Genomic DNA, 17,978 nt, shown 5'->3' with positions numbered 1-17,978 from the left:
TACTTTGTAAACAAAATACTCTGGGGATGGGAAGATGGCTCAGCTGTTAAAGATACTTGCTTGCAAAGCCTGATGGCCCAGGGTTTGATTCCTAAGCCATCCATGTAAGCTGGATGCAAGAAGTGGCACAAGCATTTGGGGTTTGCAGTGGCAAGAGGCTCTGACATACCCCCCACATAAATAAATAAAAATTAAAACACACACATACAAAGAGAGACACTATCTGTGTGACCGGGGATCAGTTGGTAGAGTGTTTGTCTAGCATGCACAAGGTCCTAGGTTCGATCCCCACCGCTGCTAGGTCTGTCGTCCCAGCTTTGAGGAGGTGGAGGCAAGAAGATCTGAGCGCAAGGTCATCCTTGGTGACATATCAAGTTAAACCCAATCTCAGTTATATGAGATCCTGTCTTAAGAAAGAAAGATGGAAAGAGAGTACAGAAACAGAAGGGAGGCAGTGCATCCTGTTCTCTGAACCTCTTTATTGCCCCACCTTTCTCCCCAGCCAAGGTTCCAGTCCTAAACCCCAGGAGACCCTCAGTGGAATCTGACTTCTGCATACTCGGCCTGGGTGTCCTGTGTTCTGAGGCAGGGGAAGTGGAGGTGAGCGTAATGTAGTTCTTCTGGGTCGTTCTCATTCTCGGAGGCTGGGGCTTGGGTGGGTGACTTGGACTCTGGGTAACCAGGAGAAACAAGATGTGGCTCGTTCTTCTTCTGCTTTGATTCAGGGCAGTGGGTGCCTATAGGAGGGGTCCTGGGAGGAGGGCTGGGCTTGGCCTTCCGATTCCGATTCTGAGGGAATAATGACCATCATTTATTCATTTACTCAACCAATACGTGTTCACCTGCCACATGCCAGGCACCTGCTTAGGGTAAGGGGCTTTAGCTGGGACTGTACCAACGACCATGAGCTTGCATTTTGTCTTGGGGACAGGACAAACAATAAATGAACGTGGCTGGAGAGATGTTCGATGGTTAAAAGTGCTTGTGCTTCCCGTGCAAACATGAGGGCCTGAGGAGACCGGAGAGACTGTTCTAGTTAGATTTTTGGGACCCACATAAACTGCTGAGTATGGCCAAGCGCATGGCATCTGTAACCCTAGCCCTGTGGGGAAGAGGAGTCCCAAGAATGTTCAGTGCTTGTGAAAAAATGGCAAGCTCTGGGATGAGTAAGAAACTGTGGCTCAAGGCTTACATAAGAGCCTTGAGTGGGGGTCAACAGTGACGGAGGGAAATACTGGATGTTCCCTCTGGCCTCTGCAGCCTAGTGTGTCTCACCACAGGTGAGAATATGTGCACCACAGGGGCACATACACATGCATACACTACATGTACTACGTTACACATATATACACACACACACAAAAGCAAAAAAAATGAACAAAAATATAATAATGGCCAAGTAATAAATGCATAAAAAATAGGGCTGGAGGGCTGGAGAGATGACTTAGTGGTTCAGGCCCCTCCCTGCAAAGGCTAATGACCAGAGTTCAATTCACAATACCCACATAAAGCCAGATGCACAAGGTGGCACATGTGTCTAGAGTTTGTTTGCAGTGGCTGGAGGCCCTGGCATGCCCAGTCTGCATCTTCTCTCTCTGCTTGCAAATAGATTAATTTTTCTTTTAACTAGGGGGGGTGGAGAGATGGCTCAGCGGTTACAGTGCTTGCCTGTAAAGTCTAAGGATCCAGGGTTTGACTCCCCTGTACCCATGTAAAGAGGTGCATACATCTGGAGTTCATTTGCAGTGGCTGGAGGCCCTGGCAAGTCCATTCTCTCTGTCTGTCTCTCTTCTATCTCTTTCTGCTTGCAAATAAATAAATAATGATTTTGTGTTTTTTTGTTTTTTTTTTAATGGCTGGGCAGATGGCTTAGCCATTAAGGTGCTTGCCTCTGACATCTAAGGGCCCAGGTTCTATTCCTCAGAACCCACATAAGCCAGATGCATATGGTGGCACATGCATCTGAAGTTTGTGGTGGCTGGAGGCCCTAGCGCACTCATTCTCTCTCTCATTCACTCTCTCTTTTTATAATGATGAATTAAAAAATAAAAGATTGGAAAATAAATCAGGATAATAGACAGTAGAAGGGAAGGTGGGATGATGATTTAAATAAGGCATCTAGGAGATGAGGTCACTGTTTCAAAGAGAGATCTGCATTTCTGTTCTCATGTCTGTTAAGTTCCCCAGTCTGTGGCCTTTTGTCATTGCAATTATTCAAATAGCCAAGATAAAGGAAATGTGGTACATGTGAACAATGGGATATTATTTAGCCACCAGAGGAAGAAATCTTATCACTAGTGATGTCATGGATGACATGCATTATGGTAAGTGGAAAAGCCAGCCACAGAAAGACAAATACGTATTACCTCCTATGTGGAATGTAAAAACCATTGTTCTCTGAGAAGTGGAGATTTTGACAGTGGTTATCAGAGGCTGGGGAGGAAAGAAGGGGAGTGAGGGCAGGTTAGTCAGTGGGTTACAAGTATACACAAGAAATAAGTTCTTATGTCCTACTGAGATTGGGATGACCACAGATCACAGTGTGATGTGTATTGTAAAGCTGTATAAAGCGAGTCGCTGGGTTGGGGATGTAGCTTAGTCAATGAAAGGCTTCACTAATGTGCACAAAGCCAGGGGCTTGAGTCAAGCATGGCATAAGCCAGACGTAGTGGTGCCTGCCTACAATCCCAGCAGGTAGAAGCAGTGAGGTCAGAAGTTCAAGGTCATCTTTGGCTACATAGGTGACTTTGAGGCCAGCCTGGGCTACATGGGATGGTCCAAAAAACAGAAGAGGAGGAAGAAGAGGTAGACAAGAAAGAGGAGGAGGAACAGAAAGAGAAAGAACTATACCCACAAAGCAAGTAACCTCACCACAAACAATGAATGCTTGAAGTGCTACTCCATCAAATGGGATCCCTGCATTGTACAGAAATTCACTGAGTCAGCACATTGTGTCCTGTACAATTATGATTTGTCAATAAAAACGATGAGCAAATAAATAGAACACCTGGGGAAGCTTAAGAGATTATTGTCAAACAAAAAGAATGAATTAACTGAGGCAAGAAGCAGCGTAGAATCTGGGGGAAAACTATTTCAGTGGAGGAAATGAGATTATCTGTTTGAGTAAAAGTAAGATTTTCTGTGTGATTAAGCAGGGAATCCAGGGAGACAGGTGGAAGCTAGCCAGACAGGAGCATGAAGACCCCGGAGAAGGCTTTGGAAATACAGAGATATTGTATTAGGAGGTGTGATAAGGAAGTGATTTGATGTATGCTTTTCTTAAGCTCTATACTTTAGAATAATTATAGAGTCCCAGGGTGTTGCGGAAGTAGAACAGAGGGGTCCATAGGCCCCAGTTTCTCCAGTAGTAATATTTAGCAAATATAATTAATTAATCAATTAACTGATTTATGAGAGAGAGAGAGAGAAAGAGAGAGAGGAAGAGGAAGAGGCATATATATATTGAGAGAGAGAGAGAGAGAGAGAGAGAGAGAGAGAGAATGGGCACATAAAGGCTCCAGCCACTGCAAGTGAACTCCAGATGCATACACTACTTTGTGCATCTGGCTTATGTGGGTGCTGGGGAACTGAACCTAGGTCCTTAGGCTTCACAGGCAAGCTCCTTAACCAGTAAGCTACCCTTCCAGGCCCCAGGAGCAACATTTTTATAGTATAATATTTACATAATAATATTAATATCTGACAAATGTATGTGTTAGCTACTTTTACAGAGAATCACCTATACTAATTTATCTTCAAAATATTTCTGCTGTGTATAATTTTTACCTAATCTTAGCATTCCCAGAGGCATTCATGTCCAACTCTTTCAACCTTTTATATATGTGCTTCATGACCTTTAGCTAATTATGATTTTAAAAAAATGTGTCCACCATCTTTCCTTCTTGAGCCATGACCTTAAACTTGAGGGTGTTCATGTTAGGAGTATACTCCTTAGCTGAGTATGCTAAGGACTGTACCCTTCACCTGAGCATACTAAAAGTGTACACTTTGACCTAGCATGCTCAGGAGGGTATCCTTTATCTGAGCATGCTCAGGAATGTACACTTCAATTGAGCATGCTCAGGAGTGTATCCCTTTGGCTGAGCATGCAGAGGCAGGTAATCTTTTTTTTTGGGGGGGGGTTTCGAGGTAGGGTCTCAAGCCCACGCTGATCTGGAATTTACTATGTATTGTCAGGGTGGCCTTGAACTCACAGTGATCCTCCTACCTCTGCCTCCTGAGTGCTGGGATTAAAGGCGTGTGCCACCATGCCCGGCTTTTTAGGGTAATCTTTAACCGAGCACCCTCAGAAGTATGTCTAAACTTACACATCCTCTTCCGTATGAATATGTAACAGCTCCCTGAGTAAAATCCCTATGCGTTCTTTGTTCAGAGAGGGTGATGTATTTGAAGGGGACATTGCTTTGTTCAGGGAGGAGATGGCTTTGAGGAGGGCTCAGCTTTGTAGATAACTTCAATGCTCTCCTCCCTGTAGCTAATATTTCTCTGCTCGTAAGTTTCTTGGCTATCCTTGTCTTAGCTGTGCACTCACCAGGATGAGAGCCTATTGCATCCAGTCACTGTGTGTGCAAAAGCTCTGTGTGAAAACTAGTGTTGTCGAATGAACCGGGTGACCCTCCAAGTTCATGTGCTGAAGTCCTAATCCCTAGTAAGTCAGAATGTGATCGATAGCATGGTAGAAAAGAAGCTCAAGTCGAACTGATTCACTGAGTTCCCGTAAGAGTTAACTGCTGAGGAGCTAAAACTTATCCTTGTCAGCAGATGGAAAAATCCCAAATAAGTGACTGTCCAGAACGGGCACAAAGGGAAGATAAGAAGAAAAGACAGTTTAGGCTAAAACAAAGTAAAATGGAGTTCACTGTTAGGGTGGCCAGACGACAGAAATGATTGATATGCAAATTGCCACATGGTGTTTGTTCACTTACCCCTCCCCTTGGCTATGAAAACTATAAAATGGAAATAATATCTCAGCTGGGGCCAGGGCTTCTTTGGAGGGCTCCCTCAAGCTCCCCCTCCCACCCCCCTAATAATCGCCTCTACTGTCACTCATCCTGGCGTTGGAGTGATCTTTCCAGAGAATTTCTACAACATCTCAAGATGGGTCTTTAAAGAGGTAATCAAGGTAAAATGAGGCCATATGAATGATCCCTAGTCCCTAAAAAGAAGAGATTGGGACATAGATAAGCAGAGGGAAAAGCGGGCCAGGACACATGGAAGAGACATCAGCCTACAAAACCCCAAACCGGCCCTGTTGACTCCTGAGCTGGGACTTTCGGCCTCCAGAAGCACAACAAAATAAAGGTTTATTGTATAAGCTGCCCAACATGGGGCCCTGGCTTTGCGCCCTCAGCACGCTAGTACAGGTAGATGTGAGCAGTCGCCAGAGCCAAGAGTCAGCCCTGCGCCTTGTCCTGGAGCAACTCCCTGCTGCTTAGCAACCCACTCATCTCACCTCCACCCCCCCTCCCCCAGCAAAGCACTCCTCTGCTCTCCAGCTTCATCACTGTATCTTTCCTTTTGTAGTAGGGTCTCGCTCTAGCCTAGGCTGACCTGGAATTCACTATGTAGTCTCAGGCTGGCCTCCCTCTCTATATATATAAAATCATGGCTTTGGGGACTTTCTGTTTGCATGTCTCTAAGACTCACCAACTTGTGGCCGCAAGAGGTGGTTCCTTGGGTTGCTGAGGAGTAAGTATTCCATAGGGTGGAAGTGTCTGTGTGGGTTTCTAAAGGATACCATGTGAAGAGAAATCGACTGGAAGGGTCAAGGCTAGAATCGAAGGGAGGACAGGAAGAGGGTGGCCGTGGTATTGAGGGGCAGTTAGGTAGCCAGACAGGAGGGAGGGCCCCTAGAGGGAACACGGTGCCTGCCCTTCAGCAGAACCACAGTTGAGCGTCTGATCCAGACATCCAGTCTGCTCTCTCGCCCCTGCTTGGGAGCCAGCCCTGAGCTCAGACCACTCAGCCTCAAGCTCACCTGAGTCTGAGGGTCAAGTCCACCGCAATAAGATCACAAATAGATTCTTACCAGGTGGGCAAGGCCTCTTGCTGGCTTTTTGTCTCTCCGGAACTCCCAGGTCCCTGCTCTGGCAAGCCCAGCTGGGTTGAAATGAGGTGCAGAGAACCCCTGCTCCCACGTGGGATCCCTACCTCCTCCTGCCTTTTGCAGGGCAGATCTTTGTACTTTTCTTCTCTTTTTCTCTCTAAATGTAATAAGATCCCTTTCCATGTTCTTCCCCCCCCCCCCCAGACCCATGCTCAACTCCCCCATGGGCTCTCAGACCACATGGGTGTATCATTTCTCTTTCGTTGGTCCATGGACTCTCCCTCATTCCCCTGACTTCCCTGAATAAATGTAATAGTTTATAAACTATCCTTCTCAGTCTGTTTATTCCAAGTCTTCATTAAAACAGATACAAACTCAGGGTTTGGAGTTTAAGGGCTTTTCCTGACTGCTCTGCCCGCAACCGCAACCCCGTTAAGGTGTCTGGGTGAGAGATGGACGCATGGACTGCACGGTTGAGGGAAGGGTGAGAGAAGTGCTTGGCTGTCTCCTGAAGGGATTTGGTGACGCAATGGTTGTGGGGGACACAGAACAGAAGAGTGAAAAAGAAGTCTATGGCCTTAGACAGGGCTGGGAAGTTGGTGTTATTTACTAAGGGGGCTGAGAGGGGGTGAGGAGCATAAACGAGAGGGGTGATCAATGTTGATTGTGCACTGACTAAATGTGAGGTGTCCACCAGCTGCTCACCCCGTTGCACGTGGGTCTGGAGTGTGGGGAAGAGTCTGGCAGAGCTTGGAGTCATCAGTGGTGACAAGTGATCCCCTACTTGTGGCTCACCTTTACCAAGCGCTTTCTAGGACCAAGGAACTCCTCTGAACATTATACTAGTGGAATATATTTAATCCAGGAAGGTAAGTACTACTGTGATGCCCGTGTTACAGTTCAAGACATTGAGGAACAGAGAAGTCAAATGATACATTCAAGAACACACTAGCCGAAGCAGGATGTGAGCCCAGGCAGGCTGACTTCAGACCCCACTCTGTACTTAATCAATAGGATATACTGTCTCATGAAGACTTTAATTATCAGGGCTTGGGGTGCAGTTGATCATCTGCCTACAACCCACAGTGAGGGGCTGGAGACATGACTCAGAGGTACAGCTCCTGCCCAGAATCCACAGTGAGGGCTGGGGGCGTGGCTCAAAGTAGAGTTCCTGTCTAGACTCCATAGTGAGAGGCTAGAGATGTGGCTGGACGATAGGATGCTGGCCAGGCATGCATAAGGCTCTAGGTCCCATCCCTAGCACAGCAAAAACAAATATTAAATGTTACCTATGATTATAAATCTTCTGGTGATGGTAGTAATGTAGGAAGAGCTATACATGGAGAAACAGCCTGTGTTCTAACCTTCAAACTAGGAAACAGGAAGAAGCAAGAGCTCTGAGGAGCCAGGGCTGATGTCTCTAAGGCAAAGATTCAGGCAGATTGGAGAAGGGTGTGTTAAGAAGTAGAGGGATGATGACTCACAGAAATGACTGGTAGTGTGGCTGGCTAGTCACTCACCAGGGATCTGGTCTTAGGGACCACGTTGATGTAGTCCAGGATTGTGCTGCCCCGTAGGATCTTGGGCCTGGAGGTCTGCTCCTGAGTCTTTTTCTTCCATAGCATCTTCATACTGAGGGAAAAGCCCTACATTACCATGGACTGTTGCATTTGGGCCCAGACCCCGGATCCCCACAGCTTCTCCCAACTCACAGGATCATGATGAGGCAGAGGGTGAGCAGAGCCATGACTCCGATGCCAAGAAATACACCACTAGTGAATGCTGTGGAGCTTGGTCTGCTGTCTGCACAAGGAGAAAAATGGGTGAGCGCATCCCATGGGAGCGTGAGGGTCTCACACTCACGAGGCCTTCTATTTTCCAGGTGTCACTGCACACATTGTACCTGAAACCACTTTGTTTCCTTCTAGGAAGATGGCCACATTCCAGGACAAGCCTTCTCACCTCTGTCCCACTACACACACACACACACACACACACACACACACACACACACACACGCACGTATGCACACGCACCTTGGGTTCTATATCCCCTCAACTTCTGTTCCAAGCACAAATCCCTGCTGCCCTCTACTCTCTAGACCCTCCACAGAGAATCTTGATTCTCCCACAGGCTGCTGACCAGGCAGCAAGAGGACAGTGGCTCTCTGGACTCCATGGGCATTCTGGGCCTCACAGCTGAGCCCAAAGCTGGCACTGAACCCCATGTGGAGGCTCAGGGAGCTGTTGGCCCAAGGTCCCATGGTGCTTGAGGTGACCGTGATGGAGTCATTGCTGCTGTTCCCCTTCAGCAGCTCCTCCCCCAGCTGCCAGTGCAGGGAGGGGGCCGGCCAGGCCCTGGAGGAGCAACTGCAGAGCAGACCCTCGGCCTCCCAGGAGCAGGAGGGTGCTGGCATCTGTGGGGGGTCTGTGGGGAGGGAGGAAAAGGGTCAACAGGTGAACAATGGTCCGTGGCATCAGGTGTCCCGTCCTCCACTCACAATGCACAGAGAGGCTCAGAGAGATGTACTGGGCACCCAGCGAGTTCTGCGCACTGCATGTGAATTTCCCTGCATGCTCCCACTGGACCAGAGGCAGCTCAAGGACCCCAGGGTCTGGAGAAAGGGTGGGGTCCAGGGTCTGTGACTCCAAGGTCCAGCTCAGTCTGGCTGGGGGGTTGCTGCGGGTGACACAGACCAGGCGCAGGCTCTGGCCCTCCAGGACTGGGAGGGAAGTGCCATTCCTGAGGATTTCCAGCACTAGGGAAGGGAAGAGGCAGAGAGCACGTGAGGTCCGGTCACCTGGAGCCCAGTGGAACACCTCAAGGCCCTGTTCCTTAGCCCTCCTTCCTACCTGTCCGATTTGCTTGGAAAACCATCACTCTTGGGTCCTCTGGAGCATCTGCAATGGAGACAGGGAACTGCTCTAGACAGGCCAGGGGCTTCCCTCTGGGCGGAGGATCTGTCCATCTGGGAGAGGTGGGTGGGTGAATTACTCCTTGGGACTCTAACACAAACAACCTGGTGGTATAGCAGCTATAAGCCTGGTGTGTTCCCTGCCTTCTTCAACCCCTTCCCTGTGCCAGGGACCTCTGGTGGGTCACACTCACACAGCACAGAGAGGTTCAGGGTGCGCTGCTGGAAGCCCAGCCTGTTCTCAGCTTGGCAGGTATAGCGTCCTGAGTCCTCAGCCTTCACCTCAGGGAGCTCCAGCCACAGGGTTCTGGATCCCAAAGGGCTAGACCATGAGAGAACTCGGTCCTCCAGGACCCAGCTCAGGGTGGCAGGGGGCTCGCTGGCAGCAGCACAGAGGAGCCTCAGGGCCTGGCCTTGATGGACTTTCAGATCTTCCAGATGTGAGATGTTTCCTTGGGATTCTAGAGCAAGAGAAGGAGTCTGTGGAGAAGGAGAAAGAGAAGAAGGAGGAGGAGAAAAAAAAGAGAGGAAAGAGAAGGAGGAGAGGCAGAGGGACATGAGAGACACCAAGTGATAGAGAGACAGGGAGATAGTGGAGGCAGAGACACATATAGAAACAAAGAAAGAGACGCAGAGAAAGAGGGGCAGAAAGATGGAGGAAGAGAGCTAAGGGCTGAAGGATGAGATCAGCTGCGTCACTGGCCCCTCCTCAGACTTTTCATTTCCCAAGGAGAGCTGGGCCACCCTGCCCTCTCCCCGATATACCCTTGGTACCTGACATAGTGCCTTGGAAGATGCTGATCACAAGATCTTTAGGGGCATCTGTGAGAAGATTGTGAGCTAACTTCAGGGTGGGATATCTTATTACCTCAGAGAAAGTACTTCAGGCAAACAGAAGCATGACCATGCCGAGGAAGACACGTGAAAACTCAGCACCAAAGCCTCCACCCCCATCCCTTCCCAGGGCCGAGGAGCACCAAGGACAAGGCTTCACACCTTCCTCTCTGCAGACCCTCTTGAGCCTGGAGCTGGGGGATTCTCTGTCCCCACCACCAGGCCTCTGCACAGCCCAATGCCCCACATCGCACTCACAGGCCATGTTCATCCTGACGGTCTTCTGGGTGCTCACACCCAGTCTGGGGAAGTCCACCTGACAGGTGAGCTCATCGTTATGGTGCTGAGGTTCTGGGGTGAAGGTCAGCACTGAGAAGTAGGAGGTGGATGGTGTGCCTCCTTGGGAGGAGGCTGCAGCCCCCCTCCAGGAGAAGGAAGGGGCTGAGCACCCCTCAAAGGCCCAGTTAAACACACAGAGCACTTTCACGGGCTGTCCCGGCTCTAGGGTCGCAGGGATGAAGATATCTGGCTTCTGAGTCAGGCCTAGGGGAGAGGTTGGCCAATCTTAGTGCCCCAGCAGGTCCTTTAAGAGCCTGTCCACTTAGCCTCAAGGTCTGTCCTTCCACAGTCCCATCCCAGTGCAAGGCAGGGGATCTCCACCATGGCTGCATCCCATACCTTCCACTTGCAGAATGAATCCATCCAGGAAATTATACTTATCAAAGCTTTTCTCCAGTCGGAAGAAGTACCCCATGCTGTCTTCCCTCTGAACATCTCGGATCATCAAGGAACAGTCCTGTTTTCCGGGATCCCCCACAAGCTGGAATCGTTCCTTGGTCCTAGGTCGCACTGCCTTATATTTGTTGTTCGTGGCCACCGGGTGACCTTTGTCCGTGTTGGTCCCTCTTGTAAACCAGTATCCATAAACCATAGAGTTAGGCCACGCGCTCTTGGGGGAGGAGAAAGAGCAAGGCACCAGGACACAGAGACCCTCCTGCACCGTCACGAGCTTCTCCACCTGTAGACTGTATTTGTCCGTAGCCTGGCTCTGCTGGCCCTGAACCCACTCACTGCCTAACAACAGCAGCAGCACTGGCAGCAACAGAGACATCTTGGCCTTGGGAAACTCCTGGACCTGCATGAGTTGGGCTGCCTCCTCAGCTGGGTCTGTGACTGATCAGAAGGAGAGGAAATGCAGGCGGAAGCTGGGCCCTTGGGACTCACCTCCGAGGTGAGCTGTTGACTGTGAATTCAGATGTCATCAAAGTCACTCTTCCTTTCTCCTCCATGTCTCACCAGCCGTGCCAACTTGCCGGCTCTGTGTGTTGTGGCATGTCGGCCTGACCCTTGGGCACGTGGGGCGGAAACTTCCCAGCCACCTCCGGTGGTGGGGATGCAACAGGGTAGAGCTGTGTGTGGCCTTGGGGCCTGGCTGGGGGTGGGTGAGAGGCGGTGGGTGCTTACCCTGGGGACCCGTCACTAAGGAAGCAGAAGTGAAAGTCCATGGTGGGGGCAGAGAAGAAAGGGCTCCTGAAGGAGGCTGCTCTTGACCCGTAAAATTCACAATGTCTGGTTTAATTGGCTTCCAGATTTAAAAGACAATTAATAGAAAATTTAAAAAAAAATAAGAAGTCTTGTTTCTTGGTATAAAAACATCCTAAGCTTAAATGGGACCTATTTATGCTAACAAAAAAATTGGTTTTGGTTTGTCTGAAATACAAATTTTACTAGATGTCTTCCTATTTTATACACTCCACCCCCAAATCAGGCAAGCATTGGTTGGCCTTAGCCCCACTCCTTGATTCTGTCCCCAGAATTGTCAGCCCGCTAGGTCTCTGTGCATTTCCTCATATCTTCTTCCTTTCCAGTTAAAGAACTGGAGATCTGACTCACAATACATGTAGCACTTAAAATCTTTTTAAAACTTATGTGTGTCAGGGGCTGGAGAGATGGCTTAGCGGTTAAGTGCTTGCCTGTAAAGCCTAAGGACCCCGGTTCGAGGCTCGGTTCCCCAGGACCCACGTTAGCCAGACGCACAAGGGGGTGCACGCTTCTGGAGTTTCTTTGCAGTGGCTGGAGGCTCTGGCGCGCCCATTCTCTCTCTCTCTCTGCCTTTCTCTCTGTGTCTGTCGCTCTCAAATAGATAAATAGAAAATGAACAAAAAAAGAAGAGAGCCGATGGAGGAGCAGCGGGCATCACCCTCTGCTTCCTCACTGTGGGCTGCCCTGCCTTCCCACCATGGAGGACTGTGACCTCCAGCTGTGAGCCGAAATAAACCTCCTCCCTCATGCTAATTTTCGTCAGGCATTTTGTCCCAGTAATGAAAAGGTAACTGATACAACCTGTGCACCAGGTGCCTGCTGCATGTTGGGAGGACACAAAGGTAGATTTCACAGGGAACCTGTCCTCAGGGGTACCTGATTTGATGAATGAAGATTCTGTGGAACATAAAAAGCATTGAGGTGCTCCTAAATGTCCCAGCTGCTAGGCATTTGTGGAGGTTATATCTTCTGTGTGTGGGGAAAGTCAGAGCAGGTCTCTTGGAGGTGACCATTAGCTGTCCCTACCTGCACTGTTTGTTTGTTTATTTGAGGTAGGGTCTCACTCTACCACAGACCTGGAATTCACTATGTAACCTCAGGCTGGTCTCAAACTCACAGTGATTCTCCTACCACTGCCTCCCGAATGCTGCGATTAAAGATTAAAACTCCCCAGTTATGTTTTACGAGAGAGAGAGAGAGAGAGAGAGAGAGAGAGAGAGAGAGAGAGAGTTGTGGATGTGTGCAGATGTGCACACCCTACCACACATGCAGAGGCCAGAGGAGAATGTCTGGTATTCTTCTCTTTTCACTTATCCTCCTGTTTCTTTGAGACATCTCTGACTCAACCCAGAGCTGCCATTTTTGCCCTTTTCTTGGTTAGCAAGCCCCATCAATTCTTTGGTCTCTGCTCCCTGTTGGACTGGGATTATAGTTGTAATGGCCCAGCTGTTTTAGATGCTGAGGAATTGAACTCAGGAGGTCTCAGGCCCTCTCAGAACCTCATGCTTACACAGCAAGCACTCTTAACCACTGAACCATATCCCCAGTCCACCGGGTTTTGTTTTTATGTATGCTGGATGATGTGAGAGAGTGCAATCAACTTTCTGTGTCTCTGGGTTTTTCATTCACAAATACAATTATTCATGGATTTAAAATTAAAAAAAAAAATTCTGTCTTGAGTATGGAGATCTTTTTGTCCTTATTCTTATTCCCTAAATTATATAGTGTTACAACAATTCACATAGTATTTATAATGTATTAGTTATTATAAGTAATGTAGAAATGATGTAAAGTACACAGAAGGATATGCATAAGTTATTGTGAGGCTCACACGGTGGGGGGTGGTAGGGAGAGAGAGATGCTTGCTGTGTAACCCACACAAAATTGAAATTTGCTGTTTAGCCCAGGCTGGAGTTGAACCCTTGATTCTTCTGCTCAACCTCCTAACTGCTTGGATTATACGTACTCACCCCCCGTCCCAACAATGGTACCACTTTTTTTTTTGAGACATGGTCTTATGTGTCTAGGGTGCTCTGGAACTCATTATGTGGCTGAGACTGACCTTGAACTTCTGATTCTCTGGAGAGTAGGCCTTATAGGCATGAGCCACCACACTCAGTTTTTGTGGTCCTGGAGGTAAAAATCCAGGACCCAGGCAGGTACCCTACCAACTGAGCTATATCCTTAGCACTAGCCCACTACCCATTTTTTTTTAAAAAAAATTGTTTCTTTTTATTTATTTATTTGATAGTGACAGACAGACACACACACACACACACAGAGAGAGAGAGAGAGAGAGAGAGAGAGAGAGAGAGAGGCAGATATAGAGAGAGAACGGGCATGCCAGGGCCTCCAGTCACTGCAAATGAACTCCAGACACGTGCACCCCCTTGTGCATCTGGCTAACATGGGTACTGGGGAATCGAGCCTCGAACCGGGGTCCTTAGGCTTCACAGGCAAGTGCTTAACCACTAAGCCATCTCTCCAGCCCCCAAACCTATTTAAAAAATATATATATATATACATTTTGGTTTTTCGAGGTAGGGTCTCACTCTAGCTCAGGCTGACCTGGAATTCACTCTCTAGTCTCAGGGTGGCCTTGAACTCATGGTGATCCTCCTACCTGTGCCTCCCAAGTGCTGGGATTAAAGGCGTGCGCCACCACGCCCGGCTAAAAAATATTTTATTTTTTTAAAAAATTATTTATTTGACAGAGAGAGAGAGAGAGAGAGAGAGCGCTCACCAGGGCCTCCAGCCACTGAAGAACCCAACCCACTCCAGCAGATGAACTCCAGGTGCGTGCACCCCCTTGTGCATCTGGCTAATGTGGGTCCTGGGGAATTGAGCCTGGGTCCTTTGGCTTTTCAGGCAAACACCTTAACCACTAAGCCATCCCTCCAGCCCCCACTACCCATTTCTTATAAGGGATTTGAGCATCCACAGGTGGTCCTGGGAACACCCTCCTATGGATGCTGAAGGAAGAACACATCATAGACTATTGTAGTCAGCTCCAAGTTGCTAGGATGAACATACAACCAGACAGTTTGGGGGAAGAAGGGATTTATTTCAAGCTTACAGATCCAGAGGAAGTTCGATCAGTAGTGGAAGAAGCTGCTACTTCCACACATCCAAGCACAGAGAGGGGAAAAAAAAATTCAGTCAAACCACAGCAAGCACCAAAAGCAGGCAGGACACGCCCACCAGAGCTCACACTGCTGTCTCCACCTTTGGTCTGGAAACAGATCCCCTCTTCCCCCCACCCCCGGGACACGCCCCGCTCCAGCAAGTGGCTGGAGATTTAAGCAGGAAGCTTAACTATCTGAGGCTACGGGCTCATACATTCACATTCAAACCACCACAACAGAGTAGCTGAAATCCTGAACGTTTATTGGGGGCTGAGATGAAGGTGGTGGGGTTGGGTTCTTCGGAGGGCATCTCTCCTTGGCCAGTAGGTGGCAGTGTTCGTCTGTCCTCTGGTTCATGTTGGAACAGGGCTATTAAGATTTGAATAAGAGGGCTGGAGAGATGGTTTAGCAGTTAAGGCATTTGCCTGTGAAGCCTAAGGACCCCCGGTTTGATTCCCCAGGACCCACGTAAGCCAGCTGCACAAAGGGGTGCATGTGTCTGGAGTTCATTTGCAGTGGATGGAGGCCCTGGTATGCTATTCTCCCTCCCTACCTCTCGCTCAGATAAATGAATAAAAGATCTGAATACAAAATGTCCTTCACAGGCTCATGTTTTAACTGCTTGATCCCCAGCTGGTGGCAATATTTTGAAGGCTGTGGAGGCTTTAGGAGGCAGGGTCTGGCTTGCTGAAGACGGTCTCTACAGGCAACTTGACTGTTAATTCTGGCTTGCTGTGTCTACTTCATGGGTTACCACCTTGTGACCTGGTTTCCACCTCAGGCTCCCTCTGCCATGTCTTCTCTGCTGTGACCGAGTGATCCTCTGAAGCCACGAGCGAAATAAATGCTTCTTCCCTGTGATGGTTAATTTTGACTGTCAACCTGATCAGCTTTTAGAATCACATAGGAGACACACCTCTGGCATGTGTCATTGGAAACGTCTTCCCTGGGGAGATACAAGCACATGTCTCCACCCTAGATAGGGCTCAGATGGCAGACCAAAGTATGATCACGCCAATGCCAGGTCAGTGAACCAGTGAGTGTGTCGAGCTTACTTACACAGCACCGAGAGGGGTTATTTACTGGATCACGAGGCCCTCAAAAGAGCCACCTTGATTGAAGCTTCCTGTGTTAAAAAGAAAAAATAAAAATACTCCTTGGACTCTTCTCCCTCAGCCATGGGGTGAGGGCTTACTTACAGAGTATTGGGACCCCAGGGCAGCAGCACCACTAAGCCTCATCCCACCCTGAATGATGACTTCGCTGTGGCCACTTCAAGGAGCTCCTTGATCCTGTCTAGGAGCGTGGAGGCTCTCAGAGCAGCACTTCAGTGATTGCTCCCACGGGTGCGCTTCCCTCAGGCTCGGAGTGAGGGCTTACTGCAGAGCAGAGCATGGAAACCCCAAAGCAGCGACTTTGATGGCTCTGCCCCTGAGGCCACGAGACCTTGCACAATATTGCATATAACTGGCCCAGAGGGGCGCGGAGCTCTCAGGTGGAGGTCTGATGACCCTCCTCACTCCTCCCGCGAGTTCTTCCTGCTGCTTTTGACAAAGCTGGCAATCGCTGCTCACTGCTTTCGATGGGGAGGAGTTTTGCTATGTCAGCATGTCTACGACAGCATTTCCAGAGAGAACTGACTGGAAAGGAGAAAGCAGCTGAGCACCAGCATTCATCCTCTGGCCTTCTTCACTGTGGATACAATGTGATCGGCTGCTCATGTTCCTGCTGTCATGGTGAACCATACCCTTGAACCATGAGCCAAAATTCACTCTCCTTCCTCCCTTAAATTACTTTTGTCGGGTATTTTTTTAAATTATTTATTTATTTATTTGAGAGCAACAGACACAGAGAGAAAGACAGATAGAGGGAGAGAGAGAGAATGGGCAAGCCAGGGCATCGAGCCACTGCAAACGAACTCCAGACGTGTGTGCCCCCTTGTGCATCTGGCTAACGTGGGACCTGGGGAACCGAGCCTCGAACTGGGGTCCTTAGGCTTCACAGGCAAGCGCTTAACCGCTAAGCCATCTCTCCAGCCCTTGTTGGGTATTTTATCACAGTAAGGATAAAAGTAACAACACATTCCCTTAAATTGTTTCTGCAAACGTGGTGCAAAAGTAACTAATAGACATACCCCACCAGGAATGACTTTATGGTAACCGGGTTACCTCATTCAATATGGTTTCCAAATACAGTCACATTCTCAGCAGATGGAGGTTAACGCACCACAGTGGGGTAGAATGGTTCAACCAGCAACATCCACATTTGCCTTTGGTTGATATCTGGGGTGCCTGTGATGGTTAATATTGCCAACTTGACTGGATGTAAAGTCATCTAGGAGACAAACCTTTGGGCATGTGGGCAGTACCATTCCATGAGTTGACGTTTTGGAGTGAATAAAAAGGTGAAAGTGAGCTAAGCACCAGCAGGTAGTCACTCAAGATTTTATCCTGAGAGGGCTGTAGGGTATGGGACTGAGGACTTGTGCCCTGAGCCCAAAGAAACTCTCCCCCCACTTAGGTTGCATGAATCAAATGCAGGGAAGGGTGAAGACCCCTATGGTGGAACTAATGCTCTTATAAGAAGAGAAAGGAGGCTATGCTCTGTCTGTCAAGGGAAAAAAAATTAAAAGACAGCTGTCTGTGAACTTGAAGGAGAGGTGTTATAGTCAGATGCACATTGATGGGCTGAACATCTGAGCAGGTAATTTACAGGAGGAAGGGATGTTTTCCAAGCTTGCAGATCCAGGGGCATTCCATCATGGCAGAAGCAGCAGCTTACTTTCTGAGATCCAAGCAGAGGGAAAAAACTGCAGCAAGCAAACACCAACACCAGCAGACACAAAACCTGCCAGAGCTCAAACTCCTCTCCACTCATTTGTGGGGTGGAATTTAGATACACCCCCAGTGACACCTTAGGACTGGACTCCAGGATCTGCTCCTGATGACACCTCTTCCAGCCAGGCATCTGGAGACCCACGTTACAAGCCTAATAAAACAGCCAAGTCTATGGGGGACATACATTCACCATAAGGGGCTCACTAAGAATCCAACCATAGTGGCACCATAGTCTTGGACCTTCTGCTTCCAGAATGTTGATAAATAACTGTTTGATGCTGGGCTGGGGAAGGCAGAGTTCAGGTGAGTGCTTACCTAGCATGCATAAAGCTTTGGATTCCATCTGTAGCACCATTTAAACCAGGAGCAAGAGTGTGTGCCTGTAATGCTAGCACTTAGGAGGTGGAAAAAGGAAGATCAGAAGTTCACGGGCATCCTTGGCTACATAGTGAGTTTGAGTACCAGCCTGAGCAACATGAAACTCTGGCTCAAAATGAAAAAAGGTTCACGTTTAAGCCATATGCCAAACAAATAGTGGAAACCCATTCAAAGCTACTGTGGTCTGGATATGGTCTGTCCCCTCTGCAAATCATGTGGAGATGGAATCCAAGAGACATGCAGAGGTGGGATCAGTTGCAGGTTTCAAGAGGTGATTAGGC

At 48.7% G+C, this 17,978-nt stretch overlaps 1 protein-coding gene across 1 annotated transcript; it reads right to left on the bottom strand.

Annotated features, from left to right (window-relative positions):
- Nucleotides 1-459: 459 nt before the first annotated feature.
- LOC101614573 (sialic acid-binding Ig-like lectin 10) lies at nucleotides 460-10,926 on the bottom strand. The gene is made up of 10 exons (XM_012952330.2): nucleotides 10,494-10,926; nucleotides 10,074-10,358; nucleotides 9,747-9,803; nucleotides 9,176-9,442; nucleotides 8,920-8,967; nucleotides 8,568-8,825; nucleotides 8,210-8,494; nucleotides 7,780-7,870; nucleotides 7,588-7,699; nucleotides 460-789 (listed from the first exon to the last, which is right to left on the bottom strand). The coding sequence occupies exons 1-10, from the start codon at nucleotides 10,924-10,926 to the stop codon at nucleotides 535-537; spliced, it is 2,091 nt and encodes a 696-aa protein (XP_012807784.2). The 3' UTR covers nucleotides 460-534.
- Nucleotides 10,927-17,978: the final 7,052 nt, after the last annotated feature.

This window comes from Jaculus jaculus, chromosome 14 (genome assembly GCF_020740685.1).
Source record: "Jaculus jaculus isolate mJacJac1 chromosome 14, mJacJac1.mat.Y.cur, whole genome shotgun sequence".
Lineage (NCBI taxonomy): Eukaryota > Metazoa > Chordata > Mammalia > Rodentia > Dipodidae > Jaculus > Jaculus jaculus.
This window is presented reverse-complemented; position numbering and strand designations above follow the sequence as displayed.